The sequence below is a fragment of the Takifugu rubripes genome, chromosome 1, assembly GCF_901000725.2.
Source record: "Takifugu rubripes chromosome 1, fTakRub1.2, whole genome shotgun sequence".
Lineage (NCBI taxonomy): Eukaryota > Metazoa > Chordata > Actinopteri > Tetraodontiformes > Tetraodontidae > Takifugu > Takifugu rubripes.
Window position 1 is genome coordinate 29,085,085 of NC_042285.1, and position 4,991 is coordinate 29,090,075.

Sequence of the window (4,991 nt, forward strand, 5' to 3'; positions counted from 1 at the left end):
AGTCTTGAAAAAGAGGGGGTCGTCTTATAATCAGGGTCATCTTATATTCGGGCCAATACGGTACCGCCCAACTACCGGCCCATAACCTGCCTCAGCACCACATGGAAGCTCCTATCAGGCATCCTAGCAGCTAAGATCAGCAGGCACATGGATCAATACATGAGCACAACACAGAAAGGCACAGGCAACACCACCAGATGAATACTACCATTGGTCAGCCAGGAGGAACCTCAAAGAGGAAGGTCCTGTTACGTTTGGGGGTTTTAACAGAACCCGAGAGCAGGCCAGGACACAGTGGTAAAAATGGTCCAAAGAGGTTTATTTAAAGGGGAACACAAATCTGAAGCAGTCCTCCTGGGCCGCAGGGAGCTCAGGAGTCGACATCAGCACTTCACAGGTCCACGGGTGAGTCCTCAAACAGAAGCAGTCCCCCTGGACTGCAGAGAACTCGGGAACCTGGCTCGGCATGCTCACTGGCCCAGCAGACGGCATGGAGGCCTCGAACGTGCCAGGGAGACACAGAAGACTGAAGCAGTCCTCCTGGACTGCAAAGAACTAATGAATAGGTTCTGCACTTTCCTGGTCCAGCAAACGGCGTGAAGACCTCAAACATGCAGGGAAGACAGAACAAGCAAAGCCACACCAACGAAGCCACAACACTCAACAAACGAAACCAACACTCTGGCCCAGACAGGCAGGCGCACCCTCCTTAAGTAGGTGGCCAGATGTAAATTGCCTACAGGTGCGCCTGCCTGCAGCGCCAGCTGATGCAAATTGAGCTCCTTCATGGCCCCTGGAGGAAAAACCAGGCACAACCCTGGACCCCAACAGGTCCAAGTGTCTGGAGGTTTATGGATTTTTGGGAGAAGGTGAAAGTAACGCGGGCGTGGATTGCCTAGGCCAAATAGGTAGTTTTTCTATTTACCAGTTATGATTTTTTTATTATTGAGTGTTAGAATGATGCTCCTGAGTTTGGATTGTGCAATAACTATTTTGCTTCCCTTGTCAGCGGGTTTAATGATGATATTTGGATTGTGAGTTATTTGTGATATGGCCCTACGCTCTGAACGGGTGAGGTATCCTGAGTGTCTGTGGCTAGTCTACTGAAGTATGGCCACCCCAGCCGGCCATCAGCAGGAGGGTCCCCCTACATGAGCCTGGTCCTGCTCAAGGTTTCTTCCTGTTAAAGGGGAGGTTTTCCTGCCACTGTTGCTGGTTGGGGGTCAGGCCCTGCGATTCTGGAAAGCGCCTAGAAACAATTTTGATTGTAACAGAGGCTATATAAATATTGATTGATTGATTGATTGATTGATTGATTGATTGATTGATTGATTGATTGATTGATTATCCATAATTGTTTTATGATGTATTTGGACTCCTGTGTGCAGGTGCTGCCCTGTGTAGGTGGACTCATTGGCTGCCAGTGGTAGATCTCTTCTCAGGGAGGAGTTTTCCTCTTGGCTCGGACAGGTGCTGTTGGGTTGGTTTTATTACTCTGGTCTGTATTCTGTCCTTGTTTCAGTCCTTGGTTTTGTCCCGGTTCACTGAATAGATCCTTCCCTTAGAGGTTAGTGGCGCCACGTGGAGTTTGAGGTTATAAGTCCTCTTGTTGATCCTGGGCTGGCAGAGTCCTCCACCATTGTTTAAAAAATGTCTTTATTGTTGCTTCATCAGGGGTTAGGTTAGGTTAGGTTATATTAGGGTTCATACATAAGGAGGGGAAGATTTATAATGTATTAAGACTAGAGAGGATTTATGGTTGGGTTAGGTTAGGGTTAGGGTTCATACTTAAGCAGGGTTAGGGTAGAGGGTTTAGGTTAGGGTTTAGGGTTAGTTAGGGTTTAGGGTTATTTAGAGTTCCTGCTTAAGGAGGGGTTAGGGTTATTTAGGGTTAGGGTTCGTGCTTAAAGAGGGGTTAGGTTAGGGTTTAGGGTTAGTTAGAGTTTAGGGTTATTTAGGGTTCCTGCTTAAGGAGGGGTTAGGCTAGGGTTTAGGGTTAGTTAGGGTTAGGGTTCCTATGTAAGGAGGAGAAGGTTTGAAACGCGTAGAGAGAATGATCATAAAAATACACGGTAGTTTTGCTATAAATTGAAAAATTGAGGGGAGGAGCTATGAATCCAACATGGCTGCTGTTATCCACATAACTATGGTCTTACTGAAGGGTCAGTGTTAATCTCTGAAGACTGACCCCCCCCCCCCCACACACACACACACACACACACACACACACACACACACACACAGTCTCTCTCTCTCACACACACTCTCACAGACACACACCAAAACATGCTAATTTTATGAATAAATCCAACATCTGGACTGACAGCAGGATAAGAAGCTTTGTCATCTGTTGATGTGAGAACATGGCAGAACTGAAGAGTCGAGGAGACCGAAGGAGCCGAGAGGAGAAAGAGTGAACAGCAGGAGAAAAGAGAGAGAGTGAGCTGGAAAGAGGGAATAGTTGCTGGTGGATTAGACAGGATTATTGTCTGTTTGAGGTGATCCTCCTCTGTTGGAGGATCCCATCATCCTCTGCTGTTTGTCACTAAAACGCTGCTGCAGAGGACCTGAAGGACCAGAAGGTTGGAGTTCCAGACTGGAAGGTGTGTTCTTGTACTTGCTACATAAAAAGTTCCAAAATACTTGTTCTGATTAAAAAAAAAAGATGAGGACATTTTGGCTAATTCTCACAACTTCAAGGACTGTTTGAGGGTTAATCAGAAAATCCTGGTTTTCAGCTTAGAATTGGGTTCAGGTCAGGATCACCGAGTAGTGAGAGGGTTAGAATCTGGGAAGGATTTATAGTTATGACGGTCCTCGCAGAGATAGAAGTAAGTGTGTGTGTGTGTGTGTGTGTGTGCGTGTGTGCGTGTGTGTGTGTTAAAACACAATTCCTGCTTTAAAAAAAATGCCAAATCAGAAAGTGAAAGAATATAGAATATAGATAGAATATAGAATATAGAATATAGAATATAGATGATCTACTGTGTGTCGATGACGATGTGGATTCTTTATTAATGAAGATGATGAAGGAGATGATTGGTGATGATGGTGGAGGTGGTGAAGAGCTTCTGCTCACTGATAGTTGATAGTTGCAGGAACAGTCCAGCTCGATGTGGTGACCTGATATGCTTGGACTTGGAAGCTTCCTGCTCAGCCAAGATTAGAACAAGCTGGAACAGGAAGTGCTGAAATCTGGTTGTGAAGGTGATCTAGTGTGATCTGTTCCAGTGTTTAGAAGAGTTTTACCTGGGCCACAGTAGATGTTTCTGCAGGGCCTGCTGCGTTTAAATGTGGAGCTAAGCTCTTTATTTCAAGGGCGGGGCCACATTAACAGGCAGGTTTGGCCCCGCCCCCTGCTGAGACAGGTGATAAAAAGGTTTTGCTTTTGTACAAAGTGGCAGAAAATGACTAATGTCCATCCATCCGTCCGTCCATCCGTCCATCCATCCGTCCGTCCGCCCGTCCATCCATCCATCCATCCATCCATCCATCCATCCATCCATCCATCCATCTTCTATGTTGTCTACTGTAATTTTATCTATTATTTATGGAGAATTTCCTCTGAACCATCTACAGACACGAAAACAAGTGTTGGAACATTTCACAATGAAACAAGACACAGAGGACGGTGAGACACACACACACACACACACACACACACACACACACACACACACACTTGAACTGTGTTGCAGATCTGCAGTATTTAGGTGTAAACAGCTGAGAAAATCAGACGGTAAACATGTTCACCGGTGCTCACTTTCTAACTGAACTGGTGACCTTTAACCTTTGAGCTGTTGGACCAGGTGACTCTTATATTAGCAAGTTAGCTCAAGCAGATTCAAACACGTGAGACTGTTGTCTCACCATCTTCAGTACATCTAAGAGACATTTTGTGAAAAGCAGAAAATAGTTTTGGATTTTGGTGACTTGACAAGAGGTTTTTCTGACTGTTAATAATTCTGCTGTTCACATCATTTTACTTTGTTAGCAACTAGTAAAATATGCATTGCCAAATGTGAGAAATGCTGTTCTCTCCTCAGAACACGTGTTCTGCTACAGCTCGTCCTCTTTCTCTTTGTGTTCCTCCTCTCATCGCCAGTCTTCCTCGGTCCATTTTGGTTGAAGTCAGGTGAACTCACCTGCTGTCTTCTTTAGTGCTTAACCAGTTAACTAATGACATTCATTTGAATGTCAGCGCTTTGGAATTTGTAAGAAAATGGCATGATATGCAATAATGTACATAATTGTGATTAGCAAATCCTTGTGTGCATTGGTTTGCAGAAAGTGTGACTCTGACATTGTCCTCATAGTGATGGTAATCCAGTGGAGAAACCTGAAGCTCTGAGAAGATCATCAGGAACTATAACAAGTACATTTAAACCAGGGCTGCTCACCCTTTCTCAGCCTGCCAGCTACTTATGAAACAACCAAGTCAAAACGATCGACTCTTTATATTTATTTAGAAATATACTGAGGATTCTCACCATTTATGTTGATGTGTGTTGCACAACCGCAGAAGTTGCTTAACACAACATAATTAACATAATTAACATAACACAACATAATTAACTACCTACCCAAGTTCACTCCGATGACTTGAATCAGCGTAGAGGGACAGTAGCTGCTGACAGCCATTCTCGAGCACATTTCCAACTGTTCATCAGTCACAGTTCAGCAGCATTTGGACTTAATGATACTTATGTGGGAGTGTACGCTCCACCTTTATGTGGGAGTGTACGCTCCACCTTTATGTGGGAGTAAACGCTCCACCTTTATGTGGGAGTGTACGCTCCACCTTTATGTGGGAGTGTACGCTCCACCTTTATGTGGGAGTAAACGCTCCACCTTTATGTGGGAGTGTACGCTCCACCTTTATGTGGGAGTAAACGCTCCACCTTTATGTGGGAGTGTACGCTCCACCTTTATGTGGGAGTAAACGCTCCACCTTTATGTGGGAGTAAACGCTCCACCTTTATGTGGGAGTA

At 44.9% G+C, this 4,991-nt stretch overlaps 1 protein-coding gene across 6 annotated transcripts in view; it reads left to right on the plus strand.

Moving 5' to 3' along the window:
- Positions 1 to 554: 554 nt before the first annotated feature.
- The window catches only part of LOC105419928 (MAGUK p55 subfamily member 4-like), a 16,531-nt gene continuing 12,094 nt past the window's right edge, over positions 555 to 4,991 (plus strand). For 2 of the 6 annotated variants that reach the window (XM_029850895.1, XM_029850926.1), the window contains exons 1-3: positions 555 to 908; positions 1,389 to 1,470; positions 3,580 to 3,631. In XM_029850895.1, the coding sequence (XP_029706755.1) occupies positions 3,610 to 3,631 (22 nt within the window). In that variant the 5' untranslated portion in view covers positions 555 to 908; positions 1,389 to 1,470; positions 3,580 to 3,609. Of the gene's footprint in view, positions 909 to 1,388; positions 1,471 to 2,329; positions 2,604 to 3,579; positions 3,632 to 4,991 lie in introns of all 6 variants that reach the window. The other 4 variants (XM_029850900.1, XM_029850911.1, XM_029850909.1 and 1 more) reach the window with 4 other exon arrangements.